Below are 27,087 nucleotides of genomic sequence, written 5' to 3'. Positions count from 1 at the left end.
AGACAATTCTTATAGACTGAATAATTCACTATTGGTTTAGTAAGACGGTATTATATGTAAACCAATTTATTAGGTCATACACAACTTAATCAAAATTGAGCTCCTCTCACTATTTATCAAAAAAATTGGTTTATTAGTATTATCGATTTTGTTAATGCTTATTCCGATTGTCCAATATGTGAAGAGGATTCAAATCTAATCGGGTCCAATTCCATGTTCATTGCAAGCAAAGGTGGAGGGATAAAATTGTATGCTTAAATTAGTAGAGGATTTAGAAATATAATAACCATAATTAGGAGAGTCTTTCTAAGGGATTTTTATAATGTGTTAATATAACGTTTGATAAGGAATTATTTGGTCGGTCGGACATTAGTATGGCTCATAGAGTCGTGAGGAATCGATGGTTTTGTCCTTTCGGAATATGTGAGCTCAAAAAAAAATTTTTGAGGGTAAGAGAGACTTGACGAACTTATGAGCTCTTGGTTCCCATATTTCTTAACTAATGTATGACTATATGACATTATCAACGTTGAATTGAGATGATGGTTATTATTAAAAATACTTATGTGGATTGCTTGGTTGTTATTGAGTTGATGGTTATTATTAAAAATACTATATGCACCAAACCATTGGGGTTGATGTCATAACTATCAACTATTGTTTTAGCCAAATACAATATCTTATTCATATAAAGTCAATATCCCCATGAATGCCACGTTACCAATCTTGTGGAACGTAGAATCAACTAATGTATCGATAAGCCTGTGACGATGTATCATCTCATATGTTGTACTCTTCATATCAACTTGAAAGTTGGGTTCTTGCTCATTAATCAATCTTGAGATAAGTCTTTCAAAATCATCTTACATTCCAAAGGCTCTCAAGATGATCGATCAATGTAGGTGAATTTTATCGGTTCGTCTCTAATATTTGTTGAAGTCTCAAGCCTTAATAAGCTTCATAATTGAGTGTTCGACCATTAATCATGTAAGCCTTCCAAAATGAATAACAATATGTTATCATTCCAAAGTGAAGTGGGATTTTGTATGTGAATATTTTAACATTCTAAATTGAAGTGGGACTGACCTAATCTTCATTAGTCGAAAGGACATATCTTCTTACATGCGCATTGTGTTTCTACTTTGATGACCAACATAACACAGTGTATAAGCACACTAACTATCAATCTAAAAGATCATTGTTTCATTGGAATAATTCGGACTAATCCACATATATGTAATAATTGGAAAGACAATACTTTATCAAAGCTAAACTTGGGATGCACTATCCAATCTAGGATTAATTATAGATTATTTTTGTAATTAATTATCTTTAGTATCTTGATCATTATATTTTTAAAAATTATATTGAGATGTCTATATTTATGAAAGTAAAATATTTAATCTTATTTCTTATTATGTTATCAACTCTATTGATGAAAATATCATAGTATTTACCGTTGAGCATATGCTGACTCTATCTTATTTCGATTTACCATTGAACACATGCGGTATTTTCGTCAGCAAAATCGATGACATGAGAAAAAATAAGGTTAAATATTTCACTTTCGTAAGTTTAGAAATCTCAATATAAATTTTGAAAGTGTATGAATCAAATACTAACATAGCTAACTATAGGGGATAATATGTAATTAGTCATTGTTTGCATGAAACAAAAATATTAAGATTATGATACATACATTTATTTAAAGAAGAACGAACCTAATAGACAAAAATATAGTTAGATTTTTTTTTTTCCATAGGATTCGAGCCCACGTTAATTCGATCTATTGAAATCCTTATCACCTTCCAAGATTATTCTTTTTATTCTATCATATTGAGTGAATACAATGACTCTATACATTCATATATTTTAGAATCATGCAAAGACACTAACATATAACTATCAAGAAAGATCCAAATGACCTTGTTTGCAAATAAAATCATATATTTCGTTATTTACTATGGAGCTCTACCTTTTCAATTCACTCCCCAATGTCATGGAGAAAAAAAGATCAATTTTTTTGTCAATTACTTCAAAGAAAACATTATCATGTAGTACACAACTCCTTGCATCTTGATAAAAAAAATAAACACCACTTTGGTCATCACATCTCATCAGTGATGTAAATTTAAGGAGTCCACAAACATATTAGTGATCTAAGTCCAAGTCAACACAAAAAGGTCTAAGAGTCAACTAAGAGTCTTGCTAAAAATATATGGAAAACATGGGTTAAGGATCAATTTGCTAAAATAGATAATATACAAACATCAATTTAATGTGTGTTAATATTACAATTAAAAAATATTCACAATGAGTTTATGCAATTTTGATATATTATATTAAAATTATAAAAGATAATATTTTTGTTGAAAGGATTTAACAACCATCCATCCATCCATAATAGATAAATTGATTGGAAAATAATAATTTTTATCCTTTCATTGTCAGATGGTATATGTAAATTCATTAACTCTGGGGCTAATTATATTATAATTAGTTATTTTTAGTATTTTAATCTTTATATTTTTAAAATTATATTGAGATTCTTATATTTATGAAGGTAAAACATTTCATATTCTTGTTCCAACAAAATCTTTAATTTAATCCTATATATACATCTTAATGTTTGACTTTTGTAAGTATAAAGATCATAATATAAATTTTAAAATATAAAAATTAAAATACTAGATATAATTAATTATAAAAATAATATTAAAATATTAAAAATAATTAATTATTAAAAAATATATAATTAATCCTGATAATGATTATAAAATAAAAGATTAAAATACGCAGAGAAAAAGACAAGTGATGGAAGGAGGACCGACGATGCCGTCAGCTGACAACGGATGACAGCCGGGCCGTTCTCCACCAACCAATCTTAACCTCGACACTCTACCTTACTATCTTTCTCGCTGCTGCTCGCTCTCTCCCTCGCCGATACATTTTCCCTCGCTCCCCACCTCCTCTTTCCCTCTCTCCAATCTCCGAAGCGAATGGCCGTCTGTCGGATAGGTATGACGGCCGTCGTCTCGGTGGCGGCGGCCCCGTCGACTTCCTCCCTCCCCAGCCGCCGGCCGTTCCTATTCCGCACCGTTTCACCTCGCTGCCCCTCCCGCCGCACTCAGAAGCCGGTCGGCCGTCGCGCCAGTCTTCCCGTCTCCGCATCCCTGGCAGCGGCCTCCACAGACGAGGCCGCCACGGTCTCCCCTCCTGGAGGTATACCTCGGGCGTCCTTTCGCCTCTCTTAGTTCCGCTTCTTCCGAAACTCGTGAAACTTGCTTGGTAATGTTGTCATCGAATTATTACTTGCTGTTATCATTATTCTTTCCTGTTAGATCGTTGTAGAGGACGAGTTATTATCTTGCTAACCTGATCAAACAACGTTCGAGAAGGTGGAATTAGTTGAAATGCAATTACAATTTAAAAGATTTCGGAGAAGATTCAAGGAATCTCTCATCACGTCGGATATGCCTTTTCTATAACCTCCATTGTCTTCTATAAAATTGTGCAATCACTTCAACTGTGAAATTAGGGTCGTCATCTGATAAATGCTGGTTTATCTGAAGAAGCATTGGTTCTATATGTAGAGGGAAGAGCGAAAATGCATAATTATATCTATAATCATCTTATATAACTGATCTTTAACGAAACATGTAAATTGTTAGTTATCTTGCGTTGTGCCATTTTTGGTCATGAGGCTATGGGTAGTAGGTTATGTAGTAATGCTACAACATTTGGTTTCTTCTCCAATCTTTTAACAAAATTAAGTGCCATAAGGTTGACTTGTCAAGCATTTGGAAGTAGAAGTTTGCAGTCAAGCAAGTTATATGGCCTTCTGATAATTTTTTGCACAAATTTAAATGAGATTTATAAAGTGTAGATCGGTATCGGTATCAACTGAGACTTCGATGTGCCACACCTGCAGCCATGTCTAAGTGTTCTTGTTATGACCTGATCCTTATACTTGGAAATCTCCAGACCTATAAGACCTATTACTTCTAGTAAAATATGAAACTTGAATCCATGGTCAAGATATCGCATAAGAAGATGAAAGAGGAATATCCTGCTATGTTATCATATGCCTTACCAATATATTACTGACATATGGAATGCTTGGCATGAAACTGAGGGAAGAAACATGGTAAAAGAGTTAAATGAAAGAGTTAACTTGTAGACGTTTGAAAATCATGGCATTTGTTGGCCATGTTTTTCGATTCATCTTAATTAAGTACAATCAAATGTATGATAGTCACCTTCTGTTAGCTGTTAGAAACAGTTAAGGTGGTTTTTAAAAATTTATTTGAGATATTTGTTGCAGATTCTTCTGGTGGAATCGAGAATTTGGTGATCATTGGTTCTGGTCCAGCTGGATATACTGCAGCAATCTATGCTGCTCGTGCAAATTTAAAGCCTGTTGTGTTTGAAGGTTATCAAGTTGGTGGTGTTCCAGGAGGGCAGCTAATGACTACTACAGAAGTTGAAAATTTTCCTGGGTTTCCTGATGGAATAACTGGCCCTGATTTGATGGATAGGTATATGGGTCGTGCTACATCCTTAAATGCTTTTTCTTTTCCTTTGTAACATTATTCTTTTTTTTCCCTTTGTTTCTTATATTTGTTCACAGAGTTGTTTATGTATTTATTAAGCTAATCATTTCAAATCAGCACTTGTTTTTATGTCTTACAATGATGACATTGTGTAGGATACGACGGCAAGCTGAACGCTGGGGTGCTGAACTTTTTCAAGAAGATGTTGAATTTATTGATGTTCAGCATAACCCTTTTATTGTTCACAGTAGTGAGCGCAAGGTAACATTTACTTTTTCTATCAAATGTATTCTGATCTGTTTAGTGAAGTTCATATATGATGCTCTTGTAATATCATTTAAGATGGAAAATTCATAATGGCCAAATGCAAACTTTTTTCGCATCTATATTCTTGCATCAGAAATCTAAATCTCAGGGATCCTTGCAAACTCTTTTGTCATCTATATGGTGATTTGCAACATCAATTAATTGTTAATTTGATGAACTATCCCAACCCTTGATTTCTAGAAGAAGCAAAGTAAGCTTAACAATAAATATGTTATATTAGACTGGGTAAATGGCTTTAGTGTCATATCCAAGGAATAAAAATCTGACCATACTTGTCAGTACAGATTAGTATTTATTGGTTTGATGGCTGACTATTATGTAGACTAAACAATTTTGCCTGGTTTGATCCAACATCAAGCTTACTGCCTGATATGCTTACCTGGTCCTGTCAAATACCGAGCTTATTGCCAGTAGACTTTATCATATCAAGTGTCCTGGGTGGTAAGGCTACTTAACTTATCATGCATCTTACATTTTATGCTTTTAGCTTTAAATCCAATCTAGTTTAAGCTAACCCTTGGGCAAGTCTTGAACTTTTCTTTCTCTTTCCTATCGCTGCCTCCGCTTGTGAGCCTCCAACTCAATTGGTGAGGCCCTCGCCTACCCTTGAATGGTGACCACAGTGATGAGGAGCCCTGGAAGGGGAAATTGTGAATGCTACTTCCGGCAGCATCGCCTCCTTGCCACCACTAATGCCCTACTCCTCTGTCTTGATGATCTCTGCTTTCATCCCTACCCCTCTCTCTCTCTCTCTCTCTCTCTCTCTCTCTCTCTTCTCTGTGTGTAATGTTTAGGCTGATATTAGCAAGTACATAGTCATACCAACATGGTACATTACTACATTAGAGGTACCAGAGCCCCATACTAGACTAGTCGCCTACTAGCATCATATATCATATTGAGATTTTAATCCTTAGTCATATGTCTCGGTAATTGTCCTAAAATCCATCTGATTAGAGGATAAAAGTGAGGTCAAATGAAACTCTGGCTTCAGGTAAAAACACTGGGCTCCTGCTAATATGGGATCTGAGAAAGATCGACTTATGCAGTCTTACCCGGACAAGTAGAGACTATTTTGTGACTTGAACCTTGGTGATCCAAGTTGTGGTGCCAAAGGTTGTGCTACACCATAAACAAAATGATTCTCTAATCATAAGTTTTGGTTGTGCAAACTTTCTTGAGAACTATGAAGCACAAAGACTACAAGGTGCTTTTAAATTTAAGTCACGCCGGTTTCAGACGTTAGTACAATTGAGTACTTTCTAACATTCTATAACATATTAGGAAACATTGTATCATCTACAATTTATTTAAATGTACACGGTCCACTTAATGTTTTGTGTATCTATTTGAAGTACTTTCTTGAATAGGTGTTATCTACATGCTTCTTACTTGGTTACAAATATGATTATCATAGATTTTCTAAGTTGTAAAACACATATATCTTCATATGCAGAAATATCAAAGTATGAAAGTATATTTATATAACTTGCTATATCCATGTCTTGATGTCTCCTCTTTTTTCTTAAATTTGCCATGCCGGCATGTCCATATCATGTTATGTCTATGTTTTTTTGTCCACACTGCTTTCTTGATAGCTTGAGATTGTAGAAAATGTGATCTCATGGTACTCATCTTTCCATCTTTGACAATGGCAACAAAAATTTCTTCCATGAGGCTATGTGAATCTGCAATAAGCATTACATAACACATGGCTTTTTCTAGAAGGTTGTTAAATATCCTATTTAATTGAATTCGTTAAGATTCAAATCACTTCTTTTAATTTTCCTTTTCTGAAAGAAAATTTGAACTCGGTGAAGAATTTTAATTTCGGTACCGGAACCATATCTGTCCCAGTCTGAATCAGTATGGGAACGGAGCCATGCTGGCCTATTGTGGTGTTGGTACATTGGTATTTATTGACTTTTGAAAGAAAAAAACTTAAAAAGGGCTCAAAGTTAAAAAAAAGAAGTCACTACTTTTTACAAGTCTTATACCAGGCGATACACATGGTACAAGGCCTATACCAGGTGGTATGGCTCATACCAGGCTTGAATTGCCTGATTTACCTTCATCCAACTGCCAGTAGCCCATATCAAACCATACCGGGCGGTATTGTAAACCTTCTATATCATATCAGACATTTGAATTGGATTAAGATATTTGAAATTCAAATAGTACAATTTCATGATATGAACAACATGATTAAGGTGAAATCACATGTAGAAATTCTGAGAGGAAGAGTGTTTCTGGCTTGAGAATCTTATAGTTACTATATAGTTGTTTCTTGAAGTATGTTTCTAATTTCCTCTGACAAGCATAGATGCATAAAATTCTGTAGCTACCTCAGCAGAACAAAAGAAGTTTAATATTTAACCTCCATTAGATGATGATATGGTTTGTGAAGTCAGTTAATTCCCTTTTTAGAATAGGTGAAACATGTTATATAAATAAATCATTAGAAAAAGAAGCATTAAATGGCGTGTCTATATGGCATCTAGAAGATATCCACTTACTGCTATATGAGTATTGATAAATAAAGGTTTATTTCTTGCCTATTATGTGAAGAATGATGAGAATCTTAGAAAAGATTATTCAACCAAATAGAAGATGTGAATCTCCTAAATTTTCAAACCTTCAATATTAAGAAAAAGATATGGCTGTTTGTGATATAACTTAACTGTCCTGTTGAAGGCAAAAGTTGGAAGTAACAAGCTAGTTTATTTGAAGCCAGTGCTGTAATTCTTTTCAATAGGCTTCTATCTTGTGATGCTAATCCATTTTTTTTCATTTCTTTTTTGGTTCATGTGTATAGGTAAAATGTCATAGTCTTATTATCGCAACAGGAGCCACTGCTAAAAGGCTTAGGTTGCCTCGTGAAGATGAATTTTGGAGTAGAGGAATCAGCGCCTGCGCAATATGTGATGGAGCATCACCACTTTTCAAGGGGCAAGTTTTGGCTGTTGTTGGAGGTGGTGACACAGCTACTGAAGAAGCATTATACTTGACCAAATATGCACGACATGTACACTTGCTTGTTCGAAGAAACCAACTACGGGCATCTAAAGCAATGCAAGACAGGTTAGTTAGATTAATGAAACTGTTTATTTTTCAGCCTAAGTCATTGCATCTTTATGATTTAAAATTCTATAGTAAAAGAGAAATCTTTTTGTTTCCTGATAACAAAGATCTCCTTATCATGATCAAATATGTGCATAATATAGTTACAAATGAGAGCAGATTTTTAATAATAAAATTCTATTATTGAAAATATATGTTACAAATGGGATAGTTCAAGAACCCATTAAGTAGAATTCTATTTGTAAGTATTGGCATATCGAGCATATAATTTTCTTCTTTTCATAAGGGTATGATGACTACATGCATGATTGACTTTTTGATGGCTTACAATCACCATATCCTCATATTCCATGTTTAGCCATCCACTAATGACATAGCACATGACAATCAAGCCATACTTTGTGATACATAATGCCAATTCAGTATCTCTCGTTGTATAAAACTCAGGGAACACTGCTTAGCAAATTGTAGCTTTCTGCATAATAATCATTATTTCATTTGTACTTCAGATAATTTTCTCTGGTTTTTTGTAGGATATAAAATCTAATAATTTATCAATTGCCACTATTGCTTTGTCTCTTAATAGCTTCATGGCTCTTCTGTGCTAATGCAAACAAGTTATGAGTATTGATGATGGTAAACATTCAACTTCCTGAATGTTCTTTTAACAGGTTGATTATGGCGAATGTTTCACAGAGTACTCAACAATCCGAATATCACAGTGCACTTCAATACAGAAGCTGTGGATGCTGTTAGCAATAGCAGGGACCAGATGTCAGGAGTTCTAGTAAAAAGAGTTGATACAGGTGAAGAATCAGTTCTTGAGTTAAAAGGTCTATTTTACGGTATAGGGCATACTCCAAACAGCCACTTGTTGGAAGGTCAAATTGAACTTGATAGTTCTGGATATATCATAGTCAAAGAAGGCACATCAAAAACTTCAGTTGAAGGTGTCTTTGCTGCTGGTGATGTACAGGTAATACTTTAAACTTGCTGTATTATCCATAATCAAATTATACTCTTAATCTTATAAATATAGATCAGGAAAAATCATATTTATGTTTACCGCTGATTGAGATACACCAAAGTTGTTGATGATTATTGTCACTGTTTTACACCTTGCAAGATGGGAGAAAGATGAACTGGACTTTTTACATATGCTTAAAGCAAAGTTAACTCATTGTATCAGTCAGATGATACTTAATATGATTGTTTTGTTAAAGACCATGATGCTTTGGATTGGGCTATGTGGATCAGATTCAACCGATTTGGGTTGGGATGGGCCTTGACGAACACAATATCAATTGTTTCTTTCAGCTGTGGCTGCCCACAGTTGCTGCCACCAACACTAATGGCTGCCACCTGACTAACTATGAAAGGACAAAACTAGAGGATTCAGTGGGATGAGAGAGCTGACATTGCTGCACTGTCATGCTCATATGGAGTATGTCACATATTACAAAGAGGCTTTTGACCTACTCCATTAGTAGCTTCAAGTTATTCTAATATGACTTTAAAGATCGATCTGTTTTATCTGATAATATACAAGAATTGTATATCTTCTAACCTTATACTGTATCTTTTAGAAGTAACCCTTTCTAATCTTCATTTCTTATTTTTTATTTCTAAGAATTACTTATTTTGGTTGATCATGAATCGCTAACCTGATCCACTTTGATCTTGATCCCTTATCCAAGACTAATCTTGACCCTAAATGACTTGCTCTGTTCTCTTGGATCTTTTATCAATTTGGAACTTGCAGTTTTGAATGGACAAGTCAATGTGATCTTATTCCAATTCTCATTCTACCATCATATTGCTAGGATAAGTTGAGAGAAAAAAAGATGCCTGTTGCCTTTGGATGTGCGAGCAAGAGTTATAACCTTGTAAATTTCGTCTCTGAGTAATGGATGGTGTAAAATAATGGGTAACTATGATTAGTCATGGATGAGAAAAGGCTTGTTTGTGATTGTTGTGGCAAGTGATTTACTTCTAAAGTATTAGAACGGAACTTCTACAAGTTAAAGAAAGACTGCAATAATTAAGATAAGAATATTAAATAGTATAGTACCAGATTAGTTTTTGTATATATCACGTAAAAAAAATTATATAAGATGAATGTTGTCCTTCAGGAATCATCCTAAAATGTTTTGGAGGGTTACCTGTGCACATCCATAAGGTGTGTGCACAGTTCAGTTGGGAAAGGTCACCCATCTCCTCTTGTATCAGGTTGGCTTTCCTTCTTAGATTCCAGGCCTCTATTCCTTTCTTGGTTAAGACTTCTTTTTGGAGCCAAAACTCATCTCCAGAATCCCCTGATAGTGACCAACTGCTATCATTAAGTTGGGTGACAAAACAAGTATCTCGAGACTCTAATCTTTTCAGGTCCCATTTTCTGAAGTATGCTCAATCTTGGATTCATGCTTGATCTACAATTAATTTAGGGGTTGATCGACAAAGATCAAGCACCAAACCAAGTGGGTTTCCTGATCTAGACTATATTCACATGTCTGGAACTAGATTTTCACCGGTTTATATTTCATTTTGCTTCAAATAAGTGAGAACCACATGGATCCAACCTTGGGTTTGGGGTTTGTTTAGGGTTCCGATGGCAAAAGCCCTTAAGAATAGGTACCTGACTTGTGCTGGTCGACCATGTGATAGTACACCTGGCACGTACTAAACCCATATGGGTCTGGTCAGGGACTGGCACAGTTCTAGTAGCCAAAACATCAAACCATGCTAGTGATATTTACTTATATGAAGTACATAGAATTTGTTCCCTAATCCCCTTGAAATAAAAAAAGTAAATAAGGGCAAGAGATAGTTGCATCAGGGTTTAATTAGATGATAGTCTCATTCTAATTTAGCCAACCTCTTTGCGTGATGAAAAACATTTTCAGATTGCAAAGTAGCTTGAAATAATTCAAATATGTTGTTATTCCAATTATCATTTCAAATACATCTGTTGCATAAACACATTAAGACTGTATTTGGTTCACTGTTAAATTAACCATGTTAAATTATCCTAATCTAGCTAACTAGTTTTAGCGTTTTTTAATTTCTGAAAGGTGGATTATCTGGATTAGCAAAAAAAATGAGAGAGATGTTGTCTTAATCCATCATCCTGGATTCCTGGATTATATAGATTATGCCCATTTGTCTGGGTTAGTTTAAACCCTCTTAGCTGAAGAGCATTTGGAGAAGGAGAACTAAACAATCGACACCAACTTTCCCCTCTTTAAATTCCAAATTAAACATAGTTTAAGTCAAGGTTCGTAATATCGTACCGTACCGGTATTTTGACTTGGGCTCGGTACCAGTACGGTACACCCAGGTGTACCTACAGTACACTGCTACAGTGCTACAGTATACTCGGACCGGTAACAGTCGGTTCGCGTACCGACAACCTATCGGACCGGTACGTACCGCCAGTACCGGGCGGTACGGCTCGGTACGGCAGACCCTGGTTTAAGTAAACCTTATACAAGTTAAATTCTTTGAATGCGATATTGGATTTATAAATTCAGGTCAACAAAAAAAATCTGGAAGAAACACAACAATATATGTATTTCGGGAACAATCACTTCCAGTATCCTCACTTTCTTGTTGATGATTGTAGGATCATGAGTGGAGGCAAGCAATAACTGCTGCTGGTTCTGGATGTGTTGCTGCTTTATCTGTTGAAAGATATCTAGTTGCGAACAATCTGCTTGTGGAGTTCCATCAGGTAATACGCTTCAGTATAATTCAGTTGGGTATTGCTGGCTTTATTGCTACATGATTCATAGTTTATTTTGGGTAGTACAAACTTAAGTTCGTTAAGTTTTCCATTTATTGTGATAGGATGGTATTATCAAAAGTTGCCTTTTGCATCATATTGATTCACTATGCTGATTTAAAAAAAAAAAATCCAATGTTTTGATATTGATTTCAAGCCATTTCTTGTCTGTGGAAGAAATTAATTAATTAATTTTTTAATCATGATGTACACACATTGAGATGATGACTGGTCTAACTCATTAGCACCTGCCATTGTGAACATAATTGAATACATTTATATCAGTATGTTATTATGTTGTAACTAGAATTGTATGACCTTTTGCATATAACTCTTCAATCATTTTTGCTTGAATTTAACAGCCTGTAACTGAGGTGGTCAAGAAGGAAGTTACTGACAAGGATGTACAAATGGGTTTCGACATAACACTGACAAAGCACAAAGGGCAGGTAGCGGATGTTCACTTTATCTGATAGCTGGCCGTGAACATGAGAGCTTGTTATTACATGACTTAAACTTGGGTTTGGCTTTTGCAGTATGCACTTCGGAAGTTGTATCACGAAAGTCCAAGATTGTTATGCATTCTATATACTGCACCAACATGTGGTCCATGTAGGACACTGAAACCGATTTTAAGCAAGGTACCACTGCAAAACTTCCTTTTGAAAATAAATCTTCATGTATTAAAATATTTAGATGTTTAATTTTGGGTTTATGGTTTTGGATCAGTAATTCCTTAATTGAGCCTAACTCGAAAACGAGTTACTATGCAGGCCATGATGCATTTCTCCTGTTTCACACAAGGAGAGGACATTTGGCAAGCATCTATATAACATGCGTGGAAGGTGCCAGTGGCACTTGCAGTCTTTATAACTTGTTTTTCTTCGGCAATGACATTAATTTGTCATTTGTTCAGGATATGATGAACAAGTAAAATAAAGGATCTATTGTCCTTAATCTACTTGTTCTGCTCTGTGATGACCATTCTTGCTGCCGGTTGATTTTAAGCCTAATTATAAGCTTCATTATTTAATCCTACTGAAGCTTAAAATAAGGCACAAGAACCATTAGAACCATCACATTATTTAATCCTACCTGATATGTTTGCAGTTTTTCATTCATTATTGATTTTGTGAAGTTAGGTAACACAAGCATCACCACTTGTTTAATCACACAATTGAACTTTCTTTTGTAGCAGGTGATAGATGATTTCAACCAAAATGTGCACTTTGTTGAAATTGATATTGAAGAAGACCCTGAAATTGCAGAAGCAGCAGGAATTATGGGAACACCTTGTGTTCAATTTTTCAAAAATAAGGAAATGCTCAGGTTAGGTCGATTCTATTTAGTATTCTTTCTCTGCTTATGTAGATGTGTATTGTGTGTACTTGTAATTCTTGCATGATTCCGTATTGTTTGGATAAGCTTCACCATTTTTTGGTGCTTAGAGTATAGAATAGGATTTTATTTTGTGAATTGGGCTCACCTAATCACTGCAAAATTTGGTCATTTGAATTTCCTCATACTTCCCTAAATGATGACAATATTGTCATCTCAGTGGTTTCTTGAACTTCCTGGAAAGTGATATCCATACTTTGTTCAAATTAAACTCTTCTCCAATGATGACTGTGAATTGTCTTAGTAGGTTCCTAGGATAGTGTAAACGAGAGCATTTAGTGATCCACAGCCTTTGCAGATGGGTGATTCCCCAGCTGAAGAATTCTGATCTAGGATATTATAGTGTAAGAGATAAAAGAAAATTTCTACAGTCTGACCTAATATTATTATTATTATTTTGTTTTACTCTTTTGCTTTACTGGTAAGGTTCTTGGGAGTACTCATTATATTATCATGTGTATGATCCTTCTCTTTCATAGTCTGTGCTCCGAGGAAACAATGACACAGCTTTATTAACTCATATGCTCTTTAAGTTACAAAATTAACTCATTAAGGTTTTGGTTTTGAACTGGGCATTTAATTGGGATATGTGTGGTATGCCAAGCAAGAAATGAAACTGATGCAAACTGAGATGGATGCTTTAGACTGATAGCAAAACTCAATTATGCCTGGACAATTATTCCATCGCAGCTCAGTTTTATGTGGTTCTTTCCTTGTTTTACATCAAGAAACAACTAGTATTTACCTGATCTAGAGACAACTATAGGCATCCCAATAGTTCTCTTCAGCATATTGTGTTTCATGCAATTCTCTTGTTCATTGCCAGTTATTAATTCTCTTGTTTGGTTGTACCTGCAGGACATTATCTGGCGTGAAGATGAAGAAAGAATACAGAGAAATTATCGAGGCAAACAAATGAAAAATAGAAAATTTGAAGTTTTAGCTTTTATTGTTTAACTTCTGTTCTGCTATGTAATATACCAATCCAAAAGCCCATTTTTTTCAATGTCTCTGGAACCTTAAAATATATATGTTTAGTGATCACCAGGAAATGGTTAGTGTAAAACTTGGATATCCCATTTCTCACAGGCAAGTCTACTGCCAATCCAGTTCGAGCATCATATTTACATGGATCTGCCATCTTTTCCACAGAAGGTTTATTTCCTGGTTCCTTGACTTCCAACTCAGAAGCTGTGGAAGTATGCTTGGTCACCAAGCAAACTTTCACTCATATCTTCCAAGAAAAACTTCATCATAATCTCTATTCAAACGATATCCGTTAAGATCTTCTAGTACTTTTTATTATGAGTTTGTTAACTGCCTTGTTTTCTGCTTCTTGGATCGAATGATGAATCTGGTCTTGCTTTATTTGCTACATGACTCTATGGATAGCTACTTACCTCAGGAAAAGGTAGTCTTGTCGACTATCAATAGCCTCAGAATTTGTCATATCATGTTGCTTTCTTTTCCCAAAAAAGAAGCATCGAAGACGTCTCTTAAATTGCCTTAATGAATTGATCATATATCGAACTGAATTGCATGAACAATTTTGACTTGGAACTATTTCTTATATTATATGAATTGCCTAGAACTTTAGAGAAAGGTAGAAACATGCCAAGATAATATGTCCATCTCGATAGCAGAATTAATAATAATCACTAGATTGAAGATAGTGTTAGCTTGAGTTGTTAATCTAAATTAATTCATGCCTTGTTATTCACTTTTCTCGTTTGATGAAATCAATCATTTCACGGTGTCTTCCCATTTTTTCTTCACTGCGTCATGTTTTTATCTTGAAGGAAAAAAAAATAATTTTTTTTAAAGAATAATTGGAGGAGACTTGGAGCTCAAAGAATTGCATCAGAAATTTAAATGTATCAATTAGTTAGGATTAACTATAATAGCATATGCGTAGGTCTGCAGTGTATATGATATTTATTTTATATATGCTAAATATAAATGTGGGATGGTTGTACAGTGTATACATAAAGGATCTTGGTCGATCAACTTGTGAGGAATTATCCAAGAGATCTAGCGGACTTAGAGTCTTTGGTTTTCATACTCATCAACAAATATGGGATTAATGACTTTATCAGTGCTCCCTCTCGTAGGGGAGCTAAGGGCTCATAATCGAGGTACATGGCTCGAGAGCGAGCTTACTCGATCGAGGCACAGGCCTCAGGCCCTTTTTCTAGCGCCAATCTGATAAGGGACCATTTGATCGGTCGACCATTGGTGCGGCCCGTAGGCTCATGAGGAATTGTCCATTTTGGATGGTGGCCGTACCCACACGGTTTTACCCTTTCAAAACTCGTGAGCTCTAAAAGGCGCTTTTGAGTGTACAGGAGATCTACATTAGTTAAAAAGTACAGGAACCAAGGGCTCATAAGTCCGTTGGGTCTCCCGTAACCTCAAAGGCATCTTTTGGAACTCACATGGACAAAAGCGTACGAGTACTCTCAAAACGGATAATCCCTCGCAAACTTACGAGCTGCACCAAATAATCGACCGACCAAATGGTTCCTTATCAGATTGATACTAAAAGGAGAGCTCGAGGCCTGCACTTCGATCGAGCATATTCGTTCCAGAGCCGTGCACATTGGCTATGAGCCCTTAACTCTCATATTGGAGGGAGTACTAATAAAGTTATTTAGTCTCTTGAGGCGTATGGAAACAAAGAGCTTATAAGTCCGTTGGATCTTTTGTACTCTCAAAAATAACTTTTGCAATTTATATATTTTGAAAAGAATAAAATCGTGTGTGTACGCCCAGATAATTCCTCACGAGCCCGAGCCTACGGGCCACATTAATGATCAATCGATCATATATATGTATATATATACATATGTATGTATACATATACATAATATATATATATATATATGTATGTATAAATATATGTATACATATACATATATATGATCTGTCTAATTCATTTTGTATATCCAACACACCCTAATAGAGGGCATGCGTGGGGCCCTCCCTCACTGTGTGATCCCCAAGCATTTTTAAGCATCCGAAGTGTCACAGCCTCTAATCTCTTTCCTGCCCCGTCCGCTGCTCCTAATTCATTTTGTATATCCAACACACCCTAATAGAGGCATGCGTGGGGCCCTCCCTCACTGTGTGATCCCCAAGCATTTTTAAGCATCCGAAGTGCCACAGCCACTAATCTCTTTCCTGCCCCTCCGCTGCTCCCCGCCACTCGCTCCCCTCCGTCGCGATGGCCGGCGTCGCTAACCCATCCATCCTCTCCCCACCCACCGTTCTCTCCTCCCAAAAGCCCACCGCTTCTCGCTGCCTCCCTTCTCTCCGCCCCTTCTCCTCCTCCGCTTACCCTTCTTTGGCTCTCCTCAATCTTCATCTTCATCCCCTTGCAAAACCCTGCCTCCCTATCATCCCCAGAAAACTCGATGCTCCCATCATCCGCCCTGAGGCGTCAGACGTAGCTGCCGCGGAGGCTTATCTCGCCGCAGATGAAGCCGCCAGCGACTCGGCCGTCGCCACGGCATCTCCGCAACCCAAGATCAAAACGGGGAAGGCCGCGTTGCCACTCAAGAGGGACAGGGTAAATCCTCTACTTTGGTCTCTCTCTTTGTTTATGTTTGTATGTTTGGTTTGTATGAATCGTGCCAATTTTGTCGGGCTTCTTTCTATGGGTAGACGAGGTCGAAGCGGTTCTTGGAGATACAGAAACTGAGGGAGAACAAAAAGGAGTATGATGTGCCTACGGCGATCTCGCTTCTTAAAGGAACGGCAAACACGAAATTCGTGGAGTCGGCGGAGGCCCATTTCCGCCTCAACATCGATCCCAAGTACAACGACCAGCAGCTGAGGGCCACGGTGTTGATTCCTGCCTACACTCTTGCTTGGTCATGTTGGATGTTATGTGTTGCTCATTCCATGTTTTTATCATGTAGGTGAATTTGCCAAAGGGTACTGGGCAGACTATTAAAGTGGCTGTGCTATCTCAAGGTTTTTTTTCCTTTAGTTCTTAACAATCCGCTGTTGATTGCTATAATCACAGTGTAAAAGGGAGCGCACTGCTTGTCTTACTAAAAAGTCTGAAATGTTTCGCTGCCTTTTCTGAGGAATTGGTAGATCCTCTTTCCATATGAGTCTTAGTTTCGTTCTTTTTACTACTTGGATCATGATCTCTTGAAATTAATTCTCTAAGAAACTGGTGACTCATGAGCAATCAAAGGTTGAATGTGGCATTAGGATATGTAGCTACTCTGCCTTCTAAATCTCACCATAATTGAAATGGACATACCTTTGTTGGGACCATTTCTATCGGAACATCATCTATTTTTTGGATGGCTCTTTGGGCAAAAATGTTGATATTGTTTATTAAGTATCATGTTGCTTGCATATTGTGAACTTATGAAAGCATCTGAAACTAACACCTGATTGATGTTTTTTTTTTGTTTTGCCTGGTACTCATGTCCATGCTTCTAGATATCTTTTCATGTAAGAATCTTTTCTTTAATATCAGATGGATGATAAAGTAGACTTTTGAAGTACTATATCACCTTTTCCATGTCATAGAGAAATATTATTATGCAATTAGCAATTGCTAGTCGACAAGTACTAACTGGATAATTACCCCGGGCAAGATGTATTATCTTTTCATGGCATTTATTAAATTTCTATTGTATATTTTAAATGCATGGACCAGTGTGATATGATTATTTTCTTTACAGAATGGATTGAGTTAACTCTGTTATTTGCTGCTTCTTGCATTTGTATCTGAGTGATAACTGATCTGTTAGTTCCTTTTCATTAATTGGTCTGAAAGCTTCTGGGCTTTCTTTTTCATAGGCTGGAGATCTTTGTATTTAAGAGTTCTCATCTTTGACATTCACTTCAAGCATGTTAGCCATTTCAAAGATTTGAAGTTCTTAATACAGAAAACAATCTCTTATCATCTTAAAACTTGCTTATAACTCTCAGCCACCTTCTTTTTTGGTTGCTCATCCTGCTCCCGTCCCGCCCCTATTTGTCAATTACAGTATGATATATAGATTTCTTGTTTCTTGTTACTAAAAGCACACTTAGGGGCTAAATTTTCCAAGCTGTGTTTTCTTTATTTTTCTGTTGATTAGTTGTAAGGCTAGGTGCAAGCTTGTTGGCTTTGAGTTTTACAGTGTAAACTCTAAATTTTGTAGGTGAAAGAATCGATGAAGCAAAAAATGCAGGAGCTGATATAGTTGGTGGGGAAGAACTAATAGAACAAATAAAAGGCGGATTTATGGATTTTGATAAGTTAATTGCTTCTCCAGATATGATGCCCAAGGTCTGAATCTTGTACAGAAAATGACTTCTTGCCTTGCGACTATTTTGTGTAAATTGTCTCATAAATGTAAACAAATTATATCTTGTATAAAATAATTTAAGAAACCTCCAGTAAATGGATATATTTTGATACCAACTGTTTGTGGCAATGAGAAGTTGTTTAACTAGTCACAATTATTGAAATTTTAAACTGGATATGAACTGCTAGTTGAAAAGGCTTTATTAACACAAAATGCCTACTTAAGTTAGTAAACAAAATGATTAGTTTTCCGATATTTGCTTTTACTACAATTTATTGAATTCTTATTGAAAAGAAAGCTACTCAAACATCGATGAAAAAATATTACAATACACGTGCACTAAAATTCTTTAGTTTCTACTGCAGTATTAGGGAAGACTGTTTGCTTTTTGCTGGCATCTGTAACTCTAGGAGTTAATGGAGATCAAGAAGCAGTCATTTATTTATCTTTTATTTTATTTTATTTTAACATTACCGAGGATGTCTGTTATTGGCATAACTTACTAAATAGGCTAAAATTAACTTATTTTCTATGGTAAATATTATAGACCATCTAGGTTATTGTTCCATACACTGTTCTTAATGGAAGTGGTGAGCTGTATGTAATTTTAATTTCTGTGAGGGCTTTAATGTAGTGTCCTTTCAACATCATTTACCGAATGGTTGTTTAGTCCAATAATATGAACTCCTGAAGCTTTATATTACACGTAAATTGGTGGGGTCCTAACAACCACCATGAATGTTGATTAGTTTCATTGGTCAACTGTGGCTTCTCATGTTGGAGGAAATTATTGGATAATAATGTCATGAGGATTTCCAAATATATGGCACGGCTGTGACTTTGACATGCAGATGAATTTTTGACCTTGTGTGGGGATGGATGCAAAATAGTTGGTGTAATGCCAATTTCACTTTTTTACTTCACAATGTACAAGTCATATGTTTGATCCACATTTTCTTGAGTGTTTATGCTCTTCATGAAATCCCTTGTTCATTTTGATGGTCAAAATAGAAGCCTTTAGTTAAATTTGTTAATGTATCTTACCAGGTTGCTAGTTTGGGGAAACTTTTAGGACCACGTGGACTTATGCCTAACCCAAAAGCTGGTACAGTTACCACAGATATATCTCAGGTATGGCTGCAAAGTTGCTTCTGCAAGCTGGTTCCTTTTAACTTTATGATGTTCAGTGCACTCTTCTCCTAGTAGTTCTGTTATTGTGAGAAAAACTGACATGTTCTTGTTATATTTTCTCATTTATAAATTAGTCTATAGTTATTGGTGATCCCATTCACATCATTTGTGGAATTTTTTTCTCTGTCCATGTAACAACAAAAATAAAGGGCTTTGAAAGATTTATGTTGCATACTGTCTAAAAAATGTTCAAGCCACTGACTGATTAAGCAGCATACAAAGAAATATTTAATGCTGAAGCAAGCACTTGGTCATGTGAAATTGCTAAAGTAGCTATTTAATTACAAAATTGGTTAATCACTGAAAAATTCATGTTAATAATCAATTTCCGGTTCTACTTGCATCTTTGTTCACTAAATTGATGGCTAATTTGACATTAATGGTTTTGTCTACTGAAGTGTGAGAGTTAAATAGTTGACCGGTGTGGCATGAAGCTGACAGGACAGTACTAATGAATTCCTTGTTTCAGGCTATTCAAGAGTTTAAAAAAGGTAAAGTTGAATACCGAGTGGATAAGACTGGGATTGTGCACTTGGCTTTTGGGCAGGTCAATTTTACTGATGAAGACCTGATCATCAATCTGATGGCTGCAGTTGTATGTATTTTCTTTATTTAAAGAGCTTGAATATTTTTTGAGAAATAAATTAGGTCTATCAAGAATGATATGGTTTTCTGTACAAAATTCAACCTTGTTTTCTGTTCTTTTATATATGCAGAGATCAGTAGAAACAAACAAGCCTTCTGGTGCCAAAGGAGTATACTGGAAAAGTGCACATATCTGTTCATCAATGGGACCTTCAGTTCGGTTAAACATCAGAGAAATGCTTGACTACAAACCCCCTGAGGTATAGCAGCTTCAAAGAATCTGAAGTAATTTTCTGGAGTAGTCTGCTGATGACATTGAGCTACTACGCAAAGAAACACTGAAAAGCACAACGGAAAAGGATCAGTAACAATAGGGGGAGCCTCACGCATTGGATTCTCTCTTCAACATCATGGTCCATATTGTTAACCTCATGAAGAAGTGATTCTTGTATTTATACTCCTCGAGTGCTGATTATTTAGTTGGCACAAAAGTATAGCATGCATCTTTTACTTTGTGGTCATCGTCGTGGTGCAGGCTGCTGAACCATTGGGTTCAGTAGAGCTCTGTTCCATTATGCATATCTTGCAAGCATGTATCTTTGAAACCATTCATGCTTTTTGCTCATCTCAGAGAAGTTCTAGCACTAATTTATACCATCAATCAGGTTCCACATTCTATCATCAAGAAACAGTTATCATGAACCTTTGTTTGGTTCCCACCTCGATATAGTCATCTCAAAACCCTCCAATTGTGCTCCTCTTATTCTTCATCCTCTGGAGCATAAAAAAATTTTGAGCAGTGGTTCTTGTTTGTGTTACTTTGATCATGACAAAGAACACAAATGTTCAATGCTATGGCTTTATTAGTCGTCATTGTCGAAGTCTTCGTCTGTGTTATCTTTTCAGAAATCCTTGTGTGTCTCCATATATATATATCCTTGGCTATCAAGAAAGGGGTGCTCTATTTCCATTTTCTGATGATCCATAGACCGTCGATACTGTTTTGCGTATGGTCAACTCTGAATGAGGTTGAACATGTGTTCAATGTGTTATTATTATTTTTATATTTATATATTTTTAAGTCAATGATTGAGATCTAAATAGTTAGTTATTTTATAGATAGTATTTGGTATGACGGTGAGAGGCTCAAGTAAGAAAAAAATATATTTGGATGCGATCGAATGACATCACATGTATCAATACATATTAGGATCTAATTCAAACCACGTTGGATCCCAAAGTCGCTTGCATCATGATTTTAAGAATTTATAATCGTTATTGTAGGTCGTCAATAGTCTCTTAAGCTAAACATGCGTTGGAGGTCGTCGCAATGCTATTGTGGCATGATCGGAGTGGGTGCTTAGCCTTCGAGAGACCTAAAGAGCAGAGCCTTCGGTTTTTAACGAGGACTCTTCAAGCAGTAGCGTGAGTACAAATCAATCTGTGAAGGCCATTACAAACACATCCCTGTGAAGGCCATTACAAACACGAACACTGATGCTGCTGCAATTTAGGAGGTCAAAGGCACAGACCAAAGGGCAATGAACCCTTTTATCCCAAAGAAGCCAGCCCTCTTCGTTTTCCTCCATCCATGGCGATAGGGTTTGCCATTTGGTTGGTGTTCCATATGCTTAGGTGCTGTGTTTCACGTGATATGATCGCATCAACTTTTGTTTTTACCCAAAATTAAAATTTTGAAAGTTTTTAATTTATATGGGGAAATATCTATGGAAAAATAGATGATTTGTGGTTTAAATGCTTCTACTCTTGAAATTCCTAAACGGCTTTTTTTTAAAGATGTTTGGAGAACAAGTCTATTGACCAGCCCTACTTTATTCTTTCTTTTTTTTCCCCCATTTTTTGGACTTAATCAAGTCTGTAGAGTAACTTAAAATGGTTACAATTAAATTTATAATGGATAATTTTCTCAAACAAATCTTATTTTTTTAAGATTTTTCCTAATAGTATCTCTTTTTTTCTTTAATTCATATAGAGTGCCTCTTATATTCTATAAGATGAACTTATTCTTATATTTCGTTATCTCTTTCTAGTTATGTTGCATTGCGAGCTACCTTCGTTACCATGAGGCCCTTGTCACTGTCCTCGTTGTCGTTACTCTTGCCACCCATCCTTATCGCTTTCTCGTCACGAGGCCTACCACTCTACATTGTCATCGTAGAGTACCCCCTCGAACAACCCCACCTCATCTTTGGCCTCCTGCTCTAAATGCTAACTTCATGCTCGCAACCTCGAGAAGAGAACATAAGAAGGTAGGGTGAAGGCAGCATAACCTGGTGGTAAGGCGGAAGCAATGAAAACAATAATGAGGGCGAGAGTGCACGAGCGAGGATGATGACAATAGTACATAACCAAGGATGGCAATGAGAGTGAGCATACGCAAGCAATAATAACAATGAGAGTGCACAAACAAAGACAACAACAAAGATGAGAACACATGATAGGACGAGACAACATACCATGACGAGGGACGAAAGTGACTATAATGAAGCGAAGGTAATTACGATAGAATAAAAGTGACAAAGAGGCTCTAGTGGAATAAAACGAAAAAGGGACATTATACGGGAAAAATACCAAACTTAGACTTTGTTAGAGGAATTTGTCCATTTATAATTCTATAGTGACACTTTAACTTTGTTCTCATTTATATGATTTTGCACCATATGGTAAATTAATAATAGATAATTCTCTTTTCTTGAAGTATTATATCTTGCTTTCACATTGAGCGCTTTCATCTTTGTTTAGTCTCATCAGAGCACTATAAGATAATAGTTTTGCTCACGTGGTCTGTCGAAGCGATGATATGTGTGAAGACAAGCAAGTCCGATATATATATTGAAGATGGTGATTGATGCAGGCCAACCTAAAATAAGAATCAATTAAGATAAAACAAAGGACAAGGTTCGAGAAAGATGCTCGAACTCATGGAAATCTTAATTCAAAATAAGAAAGAACAAGTAACACAAATTTAAACATTAACCAATTTTTGATAGGGTGAGAGGTATTAATCTCTCGTCTTAGTTTGACTCGTGATACTTAGATGTGGAGATTCCTCATTCGCCCTTGAAGCTCCAATGCAATCTTTTCCCCTTTTTATTGGCTAGAATTAGAAAAAAAAATAAGATAAACAATCTTTTAATTTTTCCTTTTCTCGAACGGCATAAGTTTCCAAATTATCTTAGTAAATAACTTTTTTTTAATAATATATCTGATAAATAGCTTCCATCAATGATGAAATTTTCTTATGAGATGAAATCTTCAATTAAATAAATTTATAATTTTTTATTAATTTAATTTTTTATTCTAGTGAGCAATGACGGAATTAAAATTAGGAGATTACGTAGTATATAAGAATTTTTTCATCGTGAATGAACAAAGTTCTTAGTGACGATGTTAACGACTAAAAGAGTATGAGCATAGAGTTGACGGAGAACGACAAATGACATTCCAAGTATTATAAGAAATAAAGAGTATCATGCAAGAAAAATAAAAATATCTTTTCTTAGAAAAACTCCAAAGGGAATTTTTTTTAGAAAAATCATCCGTATATTTTTTAAATATAAAAATAGAAAGGAGTGGCATTTAGAAAAGCAACAACCGTTGGACTGTAATTATTGATACTTTTCTATCACAACCCATTTGTAATGGCGTACATTAATCGATTGTTGCAAACTGTGACATCAAGACCCTAACGTGGGCCCCCCCCCCCCCCCCTTCATTAATGGGGCCCGTTGCATTGGCGGATAGTTTATAGTCTTCCCACCATTGACCAGCGATGCTGCATGCAGCATTGCGCACGTCTTCCACCCAGAATATTCCATCCAAATGAAGTGGACATACAACAAACTGTTCACAGCAAAATACATCTCAACTCACACGCGACAGGCAGATTTGTCTTGTAGCAGCCACGCCAATCAATCCCCACCATCCTTGTCCCCTTCGTTATACATTTATAATCATATTATTTATGTGTGTCTCTCACCCCTTTACACCGTAATTATTCCTACCTACATGTCGACATCGACTTCACATTCCGCTGCTGCTCTCGGTACAATTACATGGCTTTTTGTCTTCGATATATCTCTATCACGTATGTGAATTGGGCCACACGTCAATCTCCACAGGACAACTCGTGATAGCAAAAGATATCGGTAAGTGGATGGGACCTCCAATAAGCAATGTGGTTGGCAAATGTCCGCGCTGTGATCATTTGCGTGCGCGATGTGGCTGTCGCCTTCGTTCCACCTCGGCACGTCGTGGCCTCGGGTGGTGCTTATTAGCGACGTCGCCGGGTCAAACCATCCATCCTTCGCGTGATGGACAATCCACGCCTCCCCCTCGATAGCCCGCCCGCCCACCCACCACGGTTGAAGTCTTACTGCGACTAACCGCAGAGGAGCCGGCGGCGGTGGAGTGCGATTGAAGGCAGAGCCGCCTCCGCCGTTTAGGTTGTAGGGTGACGCCGGGGGAACCGTGGCGTCGGCACGAACCCCTCACTGTCGGACCGGATCTGGTTGAGCCGGGCAGGGATGGTGTCGTCGAACAGCCTCGGGCTCGGGTTCTCGGCGTAGCAAACGAAGTAGCACGCGACGCACGCATGCGGCAACGCCATGCCGATCCTCGTCTGTTGGGAAGAAGGAAGTGCGGGTCGTTATCATGTGGGGTGAACGAGGAAGGAAAGGAAACAGGGAAGAAAAAACTGACCATGAGATAGCCCACGAAGAAGGCGAGGAGGGAGACGGTGGCCGTGTAGTGCTTGTGGGAGGAGAAGGTCCAGGAAGCAGCGAAGATGAGGGAGAGGGCGCCGCTGGTGACCCCCGTCAAGAAGCACACGGCACTGGTGATGTCCGAGTCCACCAGCTCCTCCATCTTGTGCCTCTCGAACAGCCCCCATGTGCTCTGCGACGCCGCCACGAACCCCCTCCCGTACGCCGCTATCTGCAAACGTTCCCCGTCCCAATCAGCATAGAAGAAGCAAATGTCGGGAAAAGGGGGCACAGTCAAGAGATTGAAGAGGAGTGTAGTTGATTACATGGACGAACGCCCAGCTGTTGCCGTAGCGGAAGATGGACTCCATGACCCGAAGACAGCAGTGCGCACACGAGAACATGAACTCATCCTCTCCCTCCAGCAAGTTGAGGCCGCGGGCAATGATGCGTAGCGCCTCGATGGAGGGCACGAAGAGCGACCCGAGGCAAGCGCTGCCGAGATTAATGGTGGTGGCTCGCTGGAAGCTGAACTGAGTATTGGACTGCATCCCCCTGAGGTAGTACAGGGCAATAACCCGACTCACTGTCAAATTGGCTACATTGCGCATCACCTCCGCTGTCCAAGCAAGGCTCAGCACCAAAAGGAGGATGGTCAGCGGTGGATAGTAGAAGTTGAGCGCTCCGATCACTGCAAAGCACCAAGCCGAGATCCAAAGGAAGCCTACGCCCATCATGAGATAGGCCGGACCATTGAGATCTGGGAACTTGGTCGCCGGCCGGAGGGCGAGGGCGAAGACCTTTCCAGCGAAGGGGATGCGGCGGGTGACCCAGCACGCGTACAGACCGGCGCCAATCGAGAAGGCGATGAGGGCGACGCCGAGACCGTCCGTCGCCGGGAGGGAGAAGCAGAGGAGCAGGATGCCGGCAGCCATGGTAGAGAAGAAGCAGGCCCAGAGGATGAAGGAGACCATCACGGAGGGCCATGACCGGATGGCCTTCTGCCACGCGAAGGCGAGGATGATGCTGAGGACGGAGGCGCCTTCGATGGGCGGGAGCCAGAACTTGAGCACGTGGCGCTCCTTCCGAGCCTTTTCCGAGTTGAAATCGAGGACTCCTTCGACGCCCTTGAAGCAGAAGAAGCATACGGCGGCGGCGGCCACCAGCAGGTGGAGGACGAAGAGGAGGAGGGATATCCTATTGGTGTACGCTCTGGAATTCAGCGACGCCAAACCCACCTACTTCCACCAATCAAAACATCAGAAGATATCAGCTCATATTCAATCAGCACCAATCCCACTTGCTCTTCCTAATCTAAGACGGGTATTAACCTGCGACGGGGTCAGTGTGGGTTGGTAGGCGTCGGCGGGGGTGGCCGGAGTGGCGGCGCCACGGGGCACGACCTGGATGGAGGCTACCGGATGCTGGGTCTGCAACCTGGAGGCTCTCGTCTCGCTCTGAGCTGCATCGACCGCCACCACGACCGCCCCTGCTCCTTTTCCTCCTCCGTCGACTTCTTTCTTCTGATCCCCATCTGGTTTAGCTTCCGCGTCTCCTACGTGGACCTTCTCCTCCTTTTCTCCTGCCTCTCTCTCCATCACCACCTACAAAGAAAGCACAGAGACGAGCATGGACATAAGAAGGATCACAGATCTCATGACCGAAAAGATAAACCTTTTGCGTGCACCGAGAGCTCAAGGAATCGATGGGGTGCAAGCTATGTGAGCTGGTATGATACCGTGACAGGAGCGCCCATTTCCGGTTCCACGGAGACGATGCGACGGCGACGGCGGCAGCGGAGCTCTGGGAAGAGTCTATCTATCAATCTATCACGAGGGAGAAGGCGAGGCCGTTGGTGGCCTCGGGTTTTCTGTTCTTCGCTCTCTGTCCTCGTCAGCGCTGTCAGAGTTGTCGATCCATCATATTTTCCACGCTTGAATCCTCCCAAAACGAGCACAGGAAACGGACGGTCAGGATGGGCTGGAAGGCAAGCGGGTCCCGCAAGGGGCACTGCGAGGACGGCGAACCTTTTTCGCAGGCCGCCTTATCTCGGAACGCGGAGTCTCCTCCGGTGCGCCAAATAATTAGTGGTCGTTCCTCTGGCGAACTGCACCCGCTTTTTGAACCAGGTT

The 27,087-nt window shown here is 38.2% G+C and overlaps 3 protein-coding genes across 4 annotated transcripts; 2 read left to right on the top strand and 1 right to left on the bottom strand.

Moving 5' to 3' along the window:
* The first annotated feature begins 2,914 nt into the window (after positions 1-2,914).
* LOC103993417 (thioredoxin reductase NTRC-like) lies at positions 2,915-14,273 on the top strand. 2 transcript variants are annotated; one of them, XM_009413482.3, is made up of 10 exons: positions 2,915-3,222; positions 4,325-4,538; positions 4,709-4,814; positions 7,696-7,961; positions 8,658-8,937; positions 11,584-11,691; positions 12,105-12,191; positions 12,279-12,383; positions 12,941-13,071; positions 13,999-14,273. In XM_009413482.3, the coding sequence occupies exons 1-10, from the start codon at positions 3,000-3,002 to the stop codon at positions 14,057-14,059; spliced, it is 1,581 nt and encodes a 526-aa protein (XP_009411757.2). In that variant the 5' UTR covers positions 2,915-2,999; the 3' UTR covers positions 14,060-14,273. The 2 variants fall into 2 exon arrangements, with proteins under 2 accessions (XP_009411757.2, XP_009411755.2); XM_009413480.3 differs by having other exon boundaries at positions 12,938-13,071.
* A 2,029-nt stretch (positions 14,274-16,302) lies between these two features.
* LOC135646140 (large ribosomal subunit protein uL1c-like) lies at positions 16,303-20,892 on the top strand. Its single transcript, XM_065165344.1, has 7 exons — positions 16,303-16,708; positions 16,804-16,983; positions 17,061-17,115; positions 18,309-18,436; positions 19,503-19,586; positions 20,116-20,241; positions 20,363-20,892. Exons 1-7 carry the CDS (start codon positions 16,364-16,366, stop codon positions 20,495-20,497), a joined length of 1,053 nt encoding a protein of 350 aa, XP_065021416.1. The 5' UTR covers positions 16,303-16,363; the 3' UTR covers positions 20,498-20,892.
* Positions 20,893-24,086: 3,194 nt separating this feature from the next.
* LOC135644013 (uncharacterized) lies at positions 24,087-26,993 on the bottom strand. The gene is made up of 5 exons (XM_065161365.1): positions 26,694-26,993; positions 26,287-26,559; positions 25,282-26,193; positions 24,954-25,187; positions 24,087-24,873 (listed from the first exon to the last, which is right to left on the bottom strand). The coding sequence occupies exons 1-5, from the start codon at positions 26,709-26,711 to the stop codon at positions 24,694-24,696; spliced, it is 1,617 nt and encodes a 538-aa protein (XP_065017437.1). The 5' UTR covers positions 26,712-26,993; the 3' UTR covers positions 24,087-24,693.
* Between the last annotated feature and the right edge of the window lie 94 nt (positions 26,994-27,087).

Source organism: Musa acuminata, chromosome BXJ3-8, assembly GCF_036884655.1.
Source record: "Musa acuminata AAA Group cultivar baxijiao chromosome BXJ3-8, Cavendish_Baxijiao_AAA, whole genome shotgun sequence".
Taxonomy (NCBI): Eukaryota; Viridiplantae; Streptophyta; class Magnoliopsida; order Zingiberales; family Musaceae; genus Musa; species Musa acuminata.
This window is presented reverse-complemented; position numbering and strand designations above follow the sequence as displayed.

Excerpts from the sequence above, each read along its gene's own strand:
- LOC135644013 (XM_065161365.1), bottom strand. Across the intron at positions 25,188-25,281 it reads ACAGCTGGGCGTTCGTCCAT|ATAGCGGCGTACGGGAGGGG; the intron begins GTAATCAACTAC and ends GAACGTTTGCAG. Across the intron at positions 24,874-24,953 it reads TCTTCGTGGGCTATCTCATG|ACGAGGATCGGCATGGCGTT; the intron begins GTCAGTTTTTTC and ends TCTTCCCAACAG.
- LOC135646140 (XM_065165344.1), top strand. The coding sequence starts at position 16,364 with ATGGCCGGCGTCGCTAACCCATCCATCCTCTCCCCACCCACCGTTCTC. Across the intron at positions 16,709-16,803 it reads TGCCACTCAAGAGGGACAGG|ACGAGGTCGAAGCGGTTCTT; the intron begins GTAAATCCTCTA and ends TTCTATGGGTAG. Across the intron at positions 16,984-17,060 it reads ACCAGCAGCTGAGGGCCACG|GTGAATTTGCCAAAGGGTAC; the intron begins GTGTTGATTCCT and ends TTTATCATGTAG.
- LOC103993417 (XM_009413480.3), top strand. The coding sequence starts at position 3,000 with ATGGCCGTCTGTCGGATAGGTATGACGGCCGTCGTCTCGGTGGCGGCG. Across the intron at positions 4,539-4,708 it reads GGCCCTGATTTGATGGATAG|GATACGACGGCAAGCTGAAC; the intron begins GTATATGGGTCG and ends GACATTGTGTAG. Across the intron at positions 12,192-12,278 it reads TGACAAAGCACAAAGGGCAG|TATGCACTTCGGAAGTTGTA; the intron begins GTAGCGGATGTT and ends TGGCTTTTGCAG.